Consider the following 16,327-nt stretch of genomic DNA (forward strand, 5'->3'; position numbering starts at 1 on the left):
GAACACAAAAATATTAAAATGAAGTTGTGTACTTTAATCTATTCATCCATCCATTATCTTCCCCTGCTTCTTCCTTTTCGGCTCTTGGGGGGGTCACTGGTACCCATCCAGCAGTCTCTCGGGGGACACCCTGGACAGGTCTCCAGTCCATCATAGGGACAGAGACAAATGAGACAAAGGACAATTTAGCCTAACATGCATGTTTTTGGTCTGTGGGAGGAAACCAGAGTACCTGGAGAAATCCCACACATGCACAGAGAGAACATGCAAACTCCATCCAGAAAGGTCCCGGGCTGGGATTTGAGCTGGCGACCTTCTCGCTGAGAGGCGACAACTTTTCCAAGTGAGCCACTGTGCAGCCGTGTAATGTTATGTATAAAAACATAATAAACACAAAGGTGTAAAGAAAGATTATTGAGACTCGCAAAGTATTATTACTAAAAGATTTAAAATAAACAAGAATGAAAAGTTTACAAAAATATTACAAAAATTACACAAACTCGTGTCTCTGTACATAAAAATGTAAATAAATTGTTGCTTTTATTCATTCGACTCATGAAATTCTAACATTTCCGAGTGTTCCTGAACGCACCGTTACGTTCCAGCGATCAGCTGACTGCGTGGGCTGTCATGTGGCGTTCACGGACGAAAAAAACTCGGCGGAAAGCGCCACAATAAACAAGCCGGGTTCGTTTTAAAGAGAGCACAGCTCAGTTTCCATCATTTCCTGGTTTCTTCCACTTGTCCAACATGGCTTGGACAAACTACCAGCTGTTCCTTGCGGGACTTATGCTAACAACTGGATCCATCAACACATTATCGGCAAAGTGAGTACATGTTCCTTCTTTTCTGTCAGGTGCACAAAGAGCAGGCTAAACACAACTAGAAGTTCAAATGCAGTACCTATTGTCTAATTAAAAAACACGAATAAATCGTTATTACATGTTTCGTAACAGCCCAGTTGAAACTAGCTAGTAATGTTAGCTAATGACAAAACATTTGGATTTAATCACTACCTTCTTTTCATGCTTGTGGGTCAAATCTCGCGTGACTTCCCGGTCTGTTTGACCAAGTTCTGTTTAAAACGAAGACGTTAAACAGACAAGATGAGCATTTCCGTGTAATAACTGGAATGACGAGAAGTTTCTGTAAGGAAGCAGCTGCTATCTGAATGGAAATCAAAACGTTTCAACGACTTATCTCTGCGTGGGATCTACATGTTCTGTTTCGACTTTAGTTTAATCAAGAACTTTACTAGAAGCACACTTACTAGCTGAGTTACCAGGGGTGCCACTAAGGGGGGTCCTAAGGGGGCAATGATTACCTTTTTTTTTTTTTAAATATCCATCTTGCCCCCTTGGCCAGACATTATTGTATGCATACAGTAATTTATGAATATGAATTTGAGAAAGGAGAAATTGAGTTTCAGCTGAATAAATGACTTAGTTTATTTTAATTATTTATGCAATCAGTATTACGCTGACAGAGTAGACAGTGGCACAGCATATGCAGTATTCCATAATCTGTGCTGCTTTGTTGTGGACGAGGGAGCTGAGCCGCAAGGCGAATCTCTGTTGACCGCTCAATCTACGTTCCTACCCTCGCCTGTGGTCGGGTAGTCACCGAAACAACGAGATTGTGGTACAAGCGGTCAAAATGAGCTTCACCGCGGAATAGCTGGACTCACCCTCAAAGATATGGTGAGAAGTTCAGTTATGTGGGAGAGACTCGGAGTAGAGACGCCGCTCCTCCACATCAAAACGAACAAGTTTACGTGGTTCAGATATACGGTAAGATGTCCCTTGGGCGCCTCCGTAAGGAGTTTTACCAAACCTCGGGAAAGACCCAAAACACACTGGAGAGACCATATTTTATAGCTGGGCTCGGACCACTTTGGAATTAAGTAATTACATTATGAAAATTGATTACATTTATAGCATAATAGCAAGCAAACTGTAAAAGGAAAACTTTATGCCCAGTTCACACAGAAATTTTCAAAGCAGAAAAAAGCTGCCTGAATAAATTATTTTCCTGATCCTACGTATATTATTATTCACAAAAATGTCCCTGAATATCATAATACAAAATTAACGGAGTTTTGAGATTGTTTTAAAACTTGGATACTTAAGTTTCAACTCCTGAATCAGATATTTATTTGTTCCATCGCACCTGATTTGAATCAAAGTAAAACACTTTTACCAAAACAAGTAAGCGATGGGTTGCTGTGGCAACCGCTCTAAAGAAACAGCCAAAAGACGTCGAAGATGTATGACAACAGAACAGAATTTTTGTCATGGCTATTGGTTTTGATATGCCATTCCAAGATTATCAATCCCCATCTGGTCATTGCTTTGATAACTTACTAGGAGCTCACCTGGTGAGACACGCACTGTGTTATAACTACCATATTTTTGGACTATAAGGCGCACCGGATTATAAAGCGCATTTAACAAAACTATGGTTGCACGATATTATCGACATGGTATCGGTATCGGCCGATATTAGCGTTAAAGTTCAATATCGGACATCGGCCATTCCATTACAATAACTCACCAATATAAAAGACGCTGTTTTTGTATGACAACCCAGTGACAAGGATGTCTGCAGCGGCAGCACAACGTGATGACGTCACGTGCCTACCTGATCTGATCACGGCAGAGAGGAAAATTCAAAATGGCGGCGGTGTGGAAGGTTTTTTTTTTTTTCTTCATTGAGGATGTCGGATTCTGAAGATTTTTGGTCTACGTTGAGCCGCACTACATCGTCCCCAGTTGGAGATATTTTTCCGACGTAACCTTACCCGAGTTACAAACCGTCATTTCCGATGTCATAGAGAAGCTAATAGCCGATAGCACTTAGGTGAGTTTTACCACAGACATTTGGACGTCGTGTTAGCCCCGTTAGCATGATTAGTGTTACGGCACAATGGATAGACAAAAACTTTGAACTTAAAAAGTCTGTCCTTCATGCACAGGAGTGCAGAGGATCCCACACTGCAGCTATAGGAACCTGGAACAAACCTCCACAAGTGAGACAGCATCGCAGGTGACTAATGCTAATAAATAATATTTAACACTTTTCATTTAATATAAGTTAAAGTGCTATGCATATCATATGGCTGTTAGTGAATATATGTCACAAGCTCTTACAGCTGTTACACAATTTTTGCAGCAATTGAGCCTAAGTAAGAGGACTATGTTCAGACAAAGGAAAGTATATTAAAAAATATCGTTATCGTTATCGGTTATCGGCCAAATAAGTTTTAACATATCGAATATCGGCCAAAAATCCAATATAGTGCATCCCTAAACGAAACGAAACAATTTCGACAGATTTTTGAGCACCGTGCACCACATAAAATCAGTTTAAGGGTCAGTAAGCACAACCAGAATTAATACATAAGGTGCACCGGATTATAAGGCTCACTGTTGATTTTTGAGAAATACCTGAAAACCGTTGGATTTATTTATGGTATGAACAAAGTGTTTGTCATAATTATGTATTTATCTTTTGGCAACCGCAAAAAAGCTCTTTTTTTTTTTTTTAAACGTCTTTTTAACAAGTAAAGTATTCGAGACGAGAATCCTTGACAGTCTGTGTTTGATTTCATAGAAGAAAAGCAAATAAAGCAAAACTGTCATGTGACCTTTTAAATAAAATTAAAAAAACGGTTCCAAAGAAGGAACCTTAAATCAGATAATGCTTTGAATGCTCCAAATGATTGTGAGACCGTTTATCATTATCATGTGCCTCATGGCATTTTGATCAACAAATGAACCATTTTATCTTTTAGTTTTTAAAAAATTGTCTTCAAATTCATAGATTTTCTGGGTCAGCCGTCTGATAACGGCACAGCTAGATAAGTAAATGATTTGATTTGAAGGAGAAAAAAAAGCAGCGTTTGTCACTTGCTGTGATTAATAAGAGGTTTACCACTTTTGTAAAATGAGACATTTAGCTTTTTTAACTTCTCCAAATATTTGTGATGTCAGCTTTATCCTGTCTGACTCAAACTTCTGTTTCCTTATTTGGGTTTAATGGTGTAACGAAACCCACATTTGTTACAAATCACACCAGGTGAACTGCTAATGTGTCACACAAAACCATCTTGTTCACACAGGAACAGGTAAAGTTTCACCTCGGTCACATGATAACTGCCTCACATCAGCTGAGACCGTCTGTTGATAGTTTTGGTGCAACTTACATTTTTCTTTTTCTGTCGCTGTGTGCAGTTCAAGATATCTAATCCACAGTACAGTGACCAGACATGAGGCCCTCTCATGTTTCCACTTTAACTTGATGAGCTCAGACGTTTTGAAGCATTACGGGGAAGCGTTTCGACCGTGACTTGAGGATAAGAGCGTCACATGTCAGTCAGGCTTTCTTTGACTGTCCAAGGTTTTCTGCAGACATAAGCACTCTGTATAACCGCGCATGTAAAATGCAACGTCATCATCGTTCAGTCTGTGCAGAGTCTGAACTGCTTTCGTTTACAAGAAAAGTCACAAGTTAAAAACCGAACGGCAGATTTAATTTGTGCATGACCAGTTTTTAATTGTTTGTTGTGAAACTGTTTCTGCTTGTTGTTTATTTTGCTGCATTTCTGAAGCTACGCTGAGACAAACACTGACCCTCTGCTTTTTTTAAATCTTCACTAATCAACTTGTTCTCTTGTGTTTTTGTCTGACAGATGGGCTGACATGTTCTCAGCAAAGGGTTGCCATGACGACCCCGAGCATCCCTTCTCTCACCCATTTTTACAGGTACAGTAAGAGACCTCTGGGTACAACTTTTGGGATTGGATTTAAAAGTCAGTGCAGATTAACATACATATATATCTTCTTGTAACTCTCAGCTACTACCACACTAAATTTAACTCAATAGTTAACTATTGAAGTTGCATTTCCCGCAAAATGCAGTGTGAATGCTTATTGCAGAAGAACTTGCTGAAAAACTGCTGAAATTAGCTAAAAAAATAAAAATAAAACCATGCTGAAATCTAGCCAAAGTTGATGAACAAGCTAAATTAGCAGAAGAATGCAGAGAGAATATATATTTGCTGAATTAGATTTACATAAGCAGAAATGCACACGTCAATTACTCAAGCTGAAAGTAGCAAAAAAATAGCTGAAAAGGCAGAAAGAAGCTTAAATTACCAGAAGGAAGCAGAAAGAGCTGAAATGAGCTCAATGTGAAATTTGCTGCAAAAGCTAAAATAAGTCTAAAAGAGATAAATACTCACTGAAAGAGCAGAAAAAGCTGAAAGGGGGATAACAAGCTGAAATTAGTCGAAAAAAGTAAATTAGGCTGAAAGTAACAGAAATTACCATAAAAAAATTTGAATTTATCTAAAAACAGCTAAAATTAGCTATAAAACTGCTAAAAAATGTATCTGAAAAGTTAGAACAAGCTTAAATTACAGAATAAACCAGAAAGAACATATATTTGACCAACTAAGCTTTAAAGAAGCAGAAATGAGCACAAAAACGTGGAAATTATCTGAAAAAAGAAGAAATTGTCAAAAAAAAAGGCAAAAAAGTAGTTAAAAGGCAGAACGAAGCTCAAATTACCAGAAGGAAGTAGAGAGATCACATTTTCTTCTGAACTAGGTTGGAAAAAATTGAAATGAGCGCAAAAAATGTGAAGTTAGCTGAACAAGCTAAAATTGGTATAAAAACAGCTAAATAGTAACTGAAATTGCAGAAAAAGCTGAAAGTTGCAGAAATAAGCTGAAAGGTATACGAGCTGCAACAGAAAGAAGTTAGAAGCACAAAAATGTTGTAGTTAGCAGGATGGATCTGAAAGGAGCACATAACAGCTGAAATTAGCTGAAAAATGTTCAAATTTGTACGAGGAAGCTGAAAGAAGCTGAACCAGAACAAAATGTGAAAGGAGCAGTAAAAGGTTGTAAACAGAGCTAAAGATCTGAAGGATGGAAAATCAGCTCAATTCATTTTCTAGTGGCAGAAAAGGGTAAATATTTCAAAAAGCCACTAGTTCCAAAAGTGAAAGAGCTGAACGTTGTGATAAATGATTTGTTGAAATAGCACAAAAATTGTGGAACGAGAAAGATACAGAAAAACGTACAGGAGAATTTCGAAGTGGAAACAGGATCACAGTAGTGTGAATGCTCCGTAAGCGTTCACACAATGACTTGGCTGAGTTTTAGCCGTTTTGTTTTGGGAGTATTTGTTAAGCTTTGGCAGCTATCTTAAATCGAGGTGACTCCAAAAGTTAATCTCTGTACGCCCAATGATTACTTTCAAAAAATTTAATTAAAAATCCATTAAGTGGTTCATGAGATATTTTGCTAACAGACAGACAGGGTTGACACCAACATTATGGTTAAAGATGTATTTGTTCTTTGTAGCTTCTCAAATGATTAAAAAAAAAACGGTTTAAGTCATACCCAACTGTTTTAACATAAACACTACATGAGAGGCAAAGAACTCATCATCATGGCCGTTTTAATAAATATAAGTTCTCACTTCTGGTGTTTTCTTTGTGATCTCAAATAAACACTGTGCATTAGATTAATGAGAAGTGGCACTAATGACTTGGAGCAAATCTTTTTAGGTTTATGTAATGTTTGAAGAGAAGTATAAACAGGCTAACTGTATGTGTTGTATAATGACTTGCCATCTTTTGTACCTGTTTGTGTCTTTTCTAGTCACAAATCTATGAGTCAAACATCAAATTCACCATAAATAAATATAAAACCTACATCACACCCTAAGGTAGACATTTTATTTTTTTACTTTAGTATGCCACTTTAATAGAACACAAAGTGCTGCAACTTAGTGGTAACCATTTTCAAACAACCTTCTGAAAGTCTTTGCTCGACTTGGAAACAACAAACCTCCTTGGATCAGAAGTGTAACTCTCTCCAACTGTCCCGTCCTGCGTCTCTTTCTCCTGGTTGCTGTTCAGGCCGTGGGGATGTTCCTGGGTGAGTTCTGCTGCCTTGTGGTTTTCTATATCGTGCTTTGCCACGACCGACGAAGCCCAGAGCCGAGAATAAACCCGGGCCAGAGGTTCAACCCTCTCCTGTTCTTCCCTCCTGCGATGTGCGACATGTTGGCCACTTCCATCATGTACGTCGGTAAGTAACCACCACCTCAAGCACCTGAGTGGTTGCTAGGATTTAGCAAGTATAATGCAAATGTGGATATAAAATATTCTATTTGTACAGAATAAGTATGTAGTTCTGGTGACAGATCAGTTTGTATGAAATAGTCTTTTTGTCTTCCAGCCCTCAACATGACGAGCGCCTCCAGCTTCCAGATGCTTCGTGGAGCCGTCATCATTTTCACTGGTTTACTTTCTGTGGCGTTTTTGGGGCGCCGGCTCATAGTCAGCCAGTGGGTGGGCATAATGATCACCATCCTGGGCCTGGTCATAGTGGGACTCGCTGACTTTGTCACTGGCCACAAAGATGATTCGCACAAGCTGAGTGATGTCATCACTGGTGAGATGTTTCCTTTATTTAAATGGTAAAATAAACCGTAAAACGAAGGCACAAAGATGTCTACAGACACACTCTTGTTTGAAGATGAAGTGTTTTATTAGTCGGATCCGATCTCTTTTCTGCTCCTCAGGGGATCTTCTGATCATCATGGCTCAGATTGTTGCTTCCGTGCAGATGGTGCTGGAGGAGAAATTTGTCTACAAACATGATGTTCATCCTCTTCGCGCCGTTGGAACCGAAGGTAAAGCAGTTCTTTGTACATGCAGCACATTTCACAAACGAAGGTCTTTACATCTCTTACTGGCAATTGCACACATTCCTACATGTTAACTATTAAAATATGCCTTTCTGTTTATCCTTTATTTATTATTGCACAATAAATGCAACAATGTCAGTAGAAACATCACTGGAAGACATCTTTACAATATAACTTGGATTCCAGTAGCTTCAACTTGCTTTTACTCTACATCTAAGATTGGTCTTAAGTCAGTCACAGCACCGTTTAAACAGTTTAGATCTTGAAGTGAGATAACATACAGTGTCCTAATTTTATATACACTGTCCTAACTACATCCTATAGGCTTTATAAACCCTTCCCACACTCTTGCAATGTTCTGAACTCTTAAACCTATGTCATTTTAACGACATACGTATTTGTACTGTACAGTACTGCAAAATTTTACTCACCAGCTCTGCAGAAACGGCGACTCTGTTCTGGTCCGGCAGACCTACCCTGTCGGTTCTGTTCCCGTTCTGGTCGACTTTGTGCAGCCCTTGAACACCGAAACACATTGTGGAGGAAGCCGGACCTTTGGATGGCCAGCACGTGACCAGATGGTGGTCCGATTGAGTCCAAATCTGGATGGGGGAAGTCCCGGTGGGCTCTGGAGAGAATGTTGGACCTACGGGTGGCGCCTCCTCACTCGGAAGTCCTCGTGGGCCGACAAGCAGATTGACCGATGAGTCTGGAGGTCCATTTCTGCTCCAGTTCTGCTCCGGTTCCCGGTGGGTTCCATGCAGTTCTCTGCATCCGCTGGGTGCTGAAGTCACTGTATGAATAAGGACCAAACTTTTTCGGATCGATCAAAAGCTCAAATAATACCTCACCTACAGCCCCAAATCCCAAATGAGTAGAAAAGGGGGTGCTGTGGATGCATCTCCGTCTACCTGGAGGTGGTGCTCGAGTGCCTGACCACCTGATCGCCAAGATCTTGGCGGTAGCGGGAAACACGGCTCGCGACAGCGGGAGGACCGAGATCATCTCTCAACACCTGCAGTTAAGTTTGCGGCGACGAGGGGCGCGGCAGGCTGCTGAGAGAAATGGCCATTGCTGTGGGAGGAGTTCTGCCCGACATTCAGGCAATCCTGCTGCCCAAGAGGTCTGCTCGGTCTGGATGGATGTATTGGCATCTGCAGTCAGTTTCTTCAGATCTGCTGTGAGGACTGCTACAAGGGATCCTTCCTGCCCAAAGCCATCAGCATCTAGAACAACTCTAATAAAACCACGATGAGCTACATCAACAATTAATTTCCCTTTGGGATTAACAAAGTATTTTTGAATTGAATTGAAAACTTTCCATCTACGTATTTCAGCAGAAGCCAACAGGACTTGTGGGCTGTTGGCTTCTGGGAAATGTAGTCGTTATGAGTGGCGATACAGTGTAGGCTTATTGAGGGAAAACTACAAAATGGCGGCGCGTGTCCGATGTATTTTATTTTTTCGTTAACTTTTTACTGTATCCCATACTGTGCCAATCATGTGAGTAATATTAAAGTTGGCAATTATAGTGTCGTGTACAAATGTATTTTTCCTTGTGTACAATTTTACTTTGGAAAACTGAAAGAGCGAGTCTGCTAAAATCAAATTGCGAAGTAGCGAGGGACTACTGTATTATTTAATTTTTATTCCTCCGGGCCATATATTTACTTTCAAGATACACCATCAAAGAATAACCCGTAGATGAATAGCTGAATAATATAAATAAATGAAAAATAGTGCATAAATCAATAAAAACACTTTCTACAACGCAGTTGTCAAAGGTGAGCATTATTTGTCTGTGTTGATCAGTCTGATAATAAATGGAAAAAACATTTGGACTACAGATTAGCTCATATCAGTAAACATCAGTATGAAGGCGTTACTACATGAGGTACCAGTGAGAGAACGTGTTCAGATTTCTTTTTGAGCTCAGTCACCTGTCACCATGGGCTGGCGACAGGTGACTGAGAAAACTACGGTAATTCAATCAGTTCTGTCAAAAATGTTCTTCTCAAACATTCTGGTAAATCGGCAAATAAAGACAAATATGAAATGCTTTTTGTGTTGTCAGCATAAAATTACATTAAGTCTGCATCAATCAAATCTTTTGTTATCCGTGCTTGAAATTCATACATCATGTGACATGTTTTTTTATGTAGTTAAAGACCAGCATTACAAATCATTTAAGCTTTACGTTGGATTTAGTTTTAGTTCTGCTTCCTGCAGCTGAACTGTTGTGTTTGATGCTTTTTCACTCATATCTGCTCAGTTTTTGGAATGCATAAAGAACAAAAAAATAAATAAATGCGAGTGGTACAATACGCTCCATTCTGTTCTGTAACTGTTGTATGAGTGGATAACTGTGTAAACGAGCAGCTCCTTGCAGCTTTCTATGATAATGTGTCTGCTTGTTTGTTTTTTTTCCAAAGGGTCAGAACTAATCCATTTGTGCTCCTTCAGTGTGTCTTGGTCAGAAGCAAAAGAATGACAATAATGTGTGTTATCACACAGCTGATTCCTAAACTGGTCAGCTACATAAAAGTTTGATCAATACACGATAGCTGTGTATCTGTTTACTCAGAAAAAGCAGCCTTATCGTAGAGTCATGGTTTGGTTGAATTCAAGCTCTGAAGTTTTCCAGGTCATGTCTTTGATTTTACTTTGATAAATTAAAACATAACCCCTTAAACTAATTCAGTACTTCTTCAGATAATTAGAAGTTGAATTTTCAGTAGACTGCACAATATTAAACAACTTGGGATTGCTGCGGTTTTTCTTTCGGCTGCTCCCTTCCTCAGGGGTTGCCGCAGCGAGCGAACTTTGCATGAAAGCGTTGTTACTTGTTTTACACCGGGTGCCCTTCTTGATGCAACCTGGCCTCAAACCTGCAGCCTCGGGATTAAAAGGCCGCACCAGACTGACCACTGAGCCACCACCGCTGATTAAATCAAAAACACGAGGGCAACTGTCGACAGGAACGATGTGAGCCGAGGCCGCTATGATGGGTGTGGGCAGCAAAGTAATGATCAAACCCAAGAATACAGTTTTACAATCCACGCACACCAAAATAAACAGATTTTTTTTTTAAGCTGGATGCTCAACATGGCTGCGCAGCGCACTTGGTGACAAATTCAATGAGACTGCGACAGAAAAACGAACCATTACCTTCATTTCCCTAACAGTTTCTGCAGCAATACTTGTGCACCTTTTCCATTAGTACCTTTAGTACCGGTACAGCACGGTTCGACTTGGCTCGGCACGGTACGAGTCGCGTTACCATCATACTTTCGCTAACGGCTCTAGTGGGCAGGTTCAGAGTTCAAAAACTGACATCACGTGCCTTACAGCTGGTGGCGGTAATGCTGGTTGTAAGAACCTGAAACACGTTTCAGTACAGGGTGAGCATTTATTTTGAAGTTTCTGGTAAATTAAAAAGAATACAGCTGATTAAAATGATCAAATAAAAATATATATATCTATCTATCTATCTATTAAATAATATATATATATATATATATATATATATATATATTATAGATAGATAGATAGATACTGCTAATGAACTTTAGTTCACCATTAAATCTCTGATGAACCAGATTCTACAAATACATCTATATTTAAAATGTTTATAAGTTTTATTCATCATTTGATGTATTTACACTCATTGTGCTTCCTTTTATTGTTCAATTGAGATATGTGATTTTGCTTCTTGTATACGGATGTTATTTTTTTTAGCTTTGCTTTAAAAGTTTAATTCTTGTTTTGTGATTTGTACAACTGTGGGTTAAATAAGTTGAACTAAAGGCTGTATCTCTTCATTAAACATATTTGAGGGAAATATTCCTGATAGATCCAGTAATTTTTCTCTTTTTATGATTTTTCAGCTGAGTTAACTTAAACAGATTATTTAATAGTCATTAAAGTGAAAACAGGATTTCATGATAAAGTCTGCACCGTTTATTTATTTATTTGAATCTTCACCGATTTAAAAATAACATGTTTTTTTTATACATAAAATGTTTCTACCCTCCCTCCCAGACATCTGACCCGGCCTCGCGTGCTTCCACGCACGGGGAGCCGAGGAGATGACACCCTGCCGGCCTGAGGGGGCTCCGGTGGAGAGGACCGGCGGAGCTCCTTCTGACTCGCTCTGAATTTTGTCGTCGGTCACCAACCACAAAAAAACGCCTGCACTTCAGCATTAGATCACAGTGTTGTCATTATTGTTTTTAAAATCTTAGAAATAGGTCCAGTCGCTCCTCGAGTTCGAGTTATTGCAAATGGTGGATCTTGTTGTTGTGAAAGTTTCTCAAACAACCAGTGACTCCACCCCCCCTGACCAACCAGTGACCGACTGTTCTAACGTCATGTTGGTGCCGGTTCAGCCCGCTTGGAACCCCAGAGAAAATGGTACTGAAAAATTAGACCGGTTCCACAAACCAGTACTAGTGGAAAAGCCTTGGAACCGTGCCAAGTGGAGTCAAACCGTGCTGTACGGTTACTAATGGAAAAGGAGCATTAGTTATTTGTTTACATTTGGACCCCACGTACGGTTAACTTTGTCTTCTTTTTGGGTGCCTTCATGTCTGGCTGTACTTTTCAGACACAGCCCAAGACTTAACCTTTAATCGCAACCCAACAAAGTTCAGTCAGGTCATCCGGACAGTTTCTTTTTTTTCTTGAGACGTTTCGTCCTTCATCCAAAGGCCTTCATCAATCCGAGGAGCCACAAACAAACTCGGTCCCACACGCAGCAGGATTATTGAGCGTGAACTCCGATGTTTTGAACCACTTTGGCTAGAGTGTGCTGCTTGTGGGTCCCCGTTTGTTTGTGGCTCCTCAGATTGATGAAGACCTTTTGGATGAAGTACGAAACGTCTCAACAAGAAAAAAAAAGAAACCGTCCAGATGAGCTGACCCAACTTTGTTGGATTTTTTTTACCTGGATTATTGAGCATGAACTTTGATGTTTAACCGTTTTCTTTCACACTTGATAAGATGTGCTTTGCTGGAGGTTTGTTCTCTTGTAGCCAAATCATTTTCACATCATTGAGCAGGCTCATGTTTTAGGTAATAAACTGTGTGTGTAGGCCAACGCACTGTTCTCATGATGGTTTGTATCCAGACGAGCAGAAAAATGTCATTATTTATCAGGCTGTGAGTAATTTGTTTGTAATTTAAACACATTTCGCTCCAGTTGTACTCTTTGCAGTAAAGTTCAGTCATTTTGATCGATAAAGGGTTAAAAGAATGCAGTAAAACTCTTAATTGTTTGGGGTTTTTTATTTACAGGCTTATTTGGTTTTATTGTCCTGACGCTGCTGCTCATCCCCATGTACTTCATCTACGTCGGCAGCTTCAGCAACAACCCTCGTCAAGTCCTGGAGGACTCGATAGATGCCTTCTGTCAGATCGGACACAAGCCCCTCATCCTTTTGGCTCTGCTGGGCAACACGGTCAGCATCGCCTTCTTCAACTTCGCCGGGATCAGCGTCACTAAAGAGATCAGCGCCACCACCCGCATGGTGCTGGACAGCCTGCGGACCCTGGTCATCTGGGTGGTGAGCCTGGCGTTGGGTTGGGAGCAGTTCCAAGGCTTACAGGTTCTGGGCTTCTTGGTTCTCCTTCTGGGCACGGCGGTCTACAACGGACTGCACCGCCCCGTGCTGGCCAGGATACCGTGGTGCGCGGCGAGGATGGACTCGGAGGAGAGCAGTTCAGCAGAACGGGAACGGCTGCTGAATGACGACAGGGTGCAGGGTGCAGACACATAAAACTACGCAGACCTTTCACCGACGCCGTCAGTCGACCCGTGCACATTTTCTGTTCATTTTAAGTGCTCTTACTCAGTGATGTATTAAAAGTAAGAAGTGGATTTTTTTTAAGCACTGGTGGAAAAGGCATTTATTTACTTTCTTGCAGAAAGTTAAATAAGTTTATTTGTAGCACTTTCATAAACTACAAATGTAAACCTGGTAAGAAGTTTTGCTCAAGAAGCAAACGTCATGTTCATGCAGAAACCACCACTGACATGTTGAGTCATAATAAAGGAAAGGAAGATATTTTTGTGCAAAGCACATAAAAGCTTTAAGTGTATTAAGGTAAGGTTACTTCCAACATTTCTTATTTGGTTGTAACTAAATAAATTGCAGTGATAAAGTTCATTTCAGGATCAGAACAAGTAGTTAAAACAATAATGAGTGAATTTTGATTGTAGGTTCAATATATATATATATATATATATATATATATATATATATATATCCATCCTCAGCACATCCGTGGGGATGTAAAGAATCCGTAAATACCGTAATAAAATGTCCCTAAACCTTAAAGCATCTTGTAGTTTTGACAACAATCTAAAAGATATCGGAAAACTTCACAAGGTGCAGCTTTGTAGATCTCTTTGTTTTTTTTTAATCCAATGAAAACTACTGTATTTTTCAGACTATAAGGTGCACCGGATTATAAGGCTCACTGTGGATTTTTGAGAAAATTAAATGATTTTAAGTGCCTTATAGTTTGAAAAATAAAGTAACAAACTGTTCACTTTACGGGTGTTGTCAATAGATCATTTATTATTCTGCAGGAGAAAATTTGTTTGATTCCCAAAATTATAAACTAGGGATGCACGATGTTGGATTTTTGGCCAATATGACGATATGTTAAAACTTATTTGGCTGATAACAATACCAATATTTTTTTCTCTATACCTACTTAAAGAGGCTGCATAGCTTTCTCTGCTGTGGAATTAAAAACATTATTCTGCGTAGCCTTTGTCAGTTTGCCCTGCTACCAATTGCAGATGCCAAAAAGAAGGCTGAAAATGATGTAGCACTATATTAATATATAATATGCATAAAAAAACAGCGCCTTTTATATCGGTGAGATATTTTGATGGAATGTCCGATATTTACCTTTGTCGCTAATATCGGCCGATACCATGCCGATAATATCGTGCATCCCTGTTATAAAGTGATCACAAGAAATAGAACGGGAAGAAATGGAAGCTCAGTTATTTTACTAAATTAATCTTCCAGGGAACTTTTTTGTAAAGAAACTGGTTATCACTTGGACTTTTTGGGGGGAATTATTATTTTTTGGTTTCAATAGAATTTGAAAATTGTTTTGTGCAACAATGTCAATGTGCAAATCTGTTGGTTTTTTTTATGTTAATTTGAATATTGGTTCCAAATAAGCCAATAATATAATCTCAATGTAACGTTTTCATCTTTGTGCTTTTTTATTGATTGTGCCAAAATGTTTTCTGCTCGGAGATGAGCACTCGGTGCTCTTTTTAATTGCACTACAGGAGTTTTACACAAATATTATACAATTTTAATCTGTAGTAGAATTTTTTTCTTCTGTTTATATGAATATAGGAGCAGTTTGAAAATCCAACTTCGACTTGTATTTGTAAACAAAGTCTGCAAATCTTTAATTTTACATTTTATTAAATATTTCATAAAGAAGTAAAAAAAAAAAGGGAATTGTCATGAAATCACAATTGTTTGCTGAAGTTACATTTTTCCTCAGGTGTGCAAAAAAAAGCTTATAGTTTTATCAAATGAAAAACATTAAACAGAAACATTTGGCATTTTATGTTCATGTAGATGAACATATGCATGATATATTCATAAATTAAACGGATTCTTTCATTTTTCTGGACTGTATAATGACGTGCATCTGAATTTAATAAAATGTGGACGGAAACGTGTTTATCTTTGACTCACCAACGACAGTGGGTCATTTATTTAAAAACGATTTAAACACATCACACATTTACATTAATTTGGCAAAATGATTTCAACAACAACATGGCAAGTTTTACAAGGAGGGAACAATACGGCGATTGTTTCCCTTGCTTCTTTTTGTACAACAGACATTTCTAAAAATACCTGGATTAATTTGCTAGCAGAAAGAAGAGTTTAAAGATGGAAAGATGAAGTTTAGAGGGAGGGAGATGAAAAGATGGACGAGGGAAAATGTTTGTGTCGGCATCAGAACGGCACTCTCCGGGTTTTTCCCAGCTTCTTCCCCGGTACACTTAGGTGGTATAAATCTCTTTTACCTGGAGATGTCTCCCTGGTACGAAGTTCCATTTAACGCACCCTTTCAGCGTCTCCGTAGGAACAGCTGTGAATCGTCCGAAGTAGTGACGGTATTCCGTCCGACACAGGTTCACCTCACGAGTGGACTTCACATGAGTGGTGAGTCCGTCAGGAGTTCCACTCAGAGGTGGAAGATGTCATAATCCCACAATACTCGGAAGAGCTCTGGATCATGTCGGGATTTTCCTGTTCTCCCTGACCCATATGGTAAACACACACACACAACCTTACAGTCAGGTTGATGACTAACCTGCCCTAAAGAAATAAAACTCCTGTCATGACACAACTGACTCTAATCAGTGTTGTATTTATAATATTTGAAATTGAACATATCACGCAATGTACCACATTTTTAATTAATTAGCTATTACACGTTCCACCCATCCATGAAACTAGTTGGTAGTCAGTCTGTAAATCATAAAGAAAGTTGTGGGAAAAGTCAAATTAATTTCCAGGAGCTCAAGGTTCCCCCTTCCTTGTTATGATCAA

At 39.3% G+C, this 16,327-nt stretch overlaps 1 protein-coding gene across 1 annotated transcript; it reads left to right on the forward strand.

The window, feature by feature from the left end:
* The first annotated feature begins 750 nt into the window (after positions 1-750).
* slc35f6 (solute carrier family 35 member F6) lies at positions 751-13,611 on the forward strand. Its single transcript, XM_037685555.1, has 6 exons — positions 751-827; positions 4,691-4,763; positions 6,931-7,102; positions 7,253-7,468; positions 7,599-7,709; positions 13,020-13,611. The coding sequence occupies exons 1-6, from the start codon at positions 751-753 to the stop codon at positions 13,499-13,501; spliced, it is 1,131 nt and encodes a 376-aa protein (XP_037541483.1). The 3' UTR covers positions 13,502-13,611.
* The last annotated feature ends 2,716 nt before the right edge of the window (positions 13,612-16,327 follow it).

The sequence above is a fragment of the Nematolebias whitei genome, chromosome 12, assembly GCF_014905685.2.
Source record: "Nematolebias whitei isolate Nwh7 chromosome 12, NemWhi1, whole genome shotgun sequence".
In the NCBI taxonomy this organism is placed as follows: Eukaryota; Metazoa; Chordata; class Actinopteri; order Cyprinodontiformes; family Rivulidae; genus Nematolebias; species Nematolebias whitei.